The sequence below is a fragment of the Austrofundulus limnaeus genome, unplaced genomic scaffold (assembly GCF_001266775.1).
Source record: "Austrofundulus limnaeus strain Quisiro unplaced genomic scaffold, Austrofundulus_limnaeus-1.0 Scaffold241, whole genome shotgun sequence".
Taxonomy (NCBI): domain Eukaryota; kingdom Metazoa; phylum Chordata; class Actinopteri; order Cyprinodontiformes; family Rivulidae; genus Austrofundulus; species Austrofundulus limnaeus.
Window position 1 is genome coordinate 272,583 of NW_013952643.1, and position 1,302 is coordinate 273,884.

General features: G+C 39.6%; 1 protein-coding gene across 1 annotated transcript in view; it reads right to left on the reverse strand.

Annotated features, from left to right (window-relative positions):
* Window positions 1-27: 27 nt before the first annotated feature.
* The window catches only part of LOC106525806 (rab GDP dissociation inhibitor beta), a 19,979-nt gene continuing 18,704 nt past the window's right edge, over window positions 28-1,302 (reverse strand). The window contains exon 10 of the mRNA XM_014020144.1: window positions 28-567. Coding sequence (XP_013875598.1) covers window positions 418-567 — 150 coding nt within the window. The 3' untranslated portion in view covers window positions 28-417. The remainder of the gene's footprint in view (window positions 568-1,302) is intronic.

Sequence of the window (1,302 nt, forward strand, 5' to 3'; positions counted from 1 at the left end):
GAACCAAAATAGATCATTTGTGGATTCTTTTTTTTAGTCTTGCAGCACTCAAACAGTGACATACCAATCCCCCCCAAAAAATAAAATAAAATAAACCTTTGATTTGACTGAGAATGATTCATCTCTGGATTTGGCATGTTCAGACTATGCATTATTTTAGTACAATGACTCAATGATGTCAGATCTATCTTTCTAACACACATAAACCACTGTTTAGTGCAGTATTCAATCTGAAAAAAGCATCATCCATCCCCCAAACCACATCTGTCTATAGATCAAAAACTCTGTGGACAAACCCTTATACTTGGATATTTGGTCAGCCCACAGTGGCAAGATATTCATGTAAGTTATTTTTATTTATTTTTTATTAGATTTTTGTTGTCTTTAATGATCAAGAGCTTTACAGTTAAATTGTCTCTAGTCTGTGTCACCGAAGATGTCCTGCTTTCTGCGCTCCATCTCAGCAAAGTCGAACTCCGAGCCCGTCATCCTGCAGTAGATGTCCTTGATGTCCTCACAGGTGGTCTCGAAGTGGGTTGTGGCATCGTATGAGCTGGAAATGAAGATCTAAAAGACACAAAAGGCTAGACACTTAATATGGCTGCAGTAAACATAAAAACAACGATGGGTTTGAGTTGGTCATCAAAAACTGACGTAGGTTTCCAGATGTCTTCCTGATTAGACAATGAAGCATCTCTGAGCCACTCAGGATGATACAGGAGTCGAGTGTAGCTAAAAGAACAGGAACGTGAAAATATCCTGAATTTAGTTTGACTCAGTCTGACTTAAACCCTGATTTGATGGGATGGGTCACATTTTTGGAACCAATGTCTAGGCTCCAATAATGTGGGGCTTTAAGCCCCGCCTACTCTTGTCAGCAGATCAACCACTTGTTTAGTTTTATTAGAGTCAGGTGGTTGTTCAGGTACCAGCTAAGCAGGTGTGTCATGTCCTGTCTGAGTGGACCTTTGTTCATGCTGATGAGGACAACAGTCTCGTCTCCAGCATGATGATGATTTTACGATGAAGGTGGATTTAGACTTGGGAGGTACAGTCCGCTAACCTGGAGAGCACTGAACAGATTCTAATGAAATATCCACACAAAACAAGACCGTTTTTAATAAAATCTTATCAGCTGCCAACAAAGTGTCAGAAATAATATTTCTGCTTGCATCTATTTATCTGTCTGTCAGCGAAATATCTCTGGAGTCACTATTGTATCAAGCTGTCCGAACGTAGCCATTGGATGTACGGATGTTTCACTTTTGGAGCCAAACGATAATCAACCTCATTATATATATA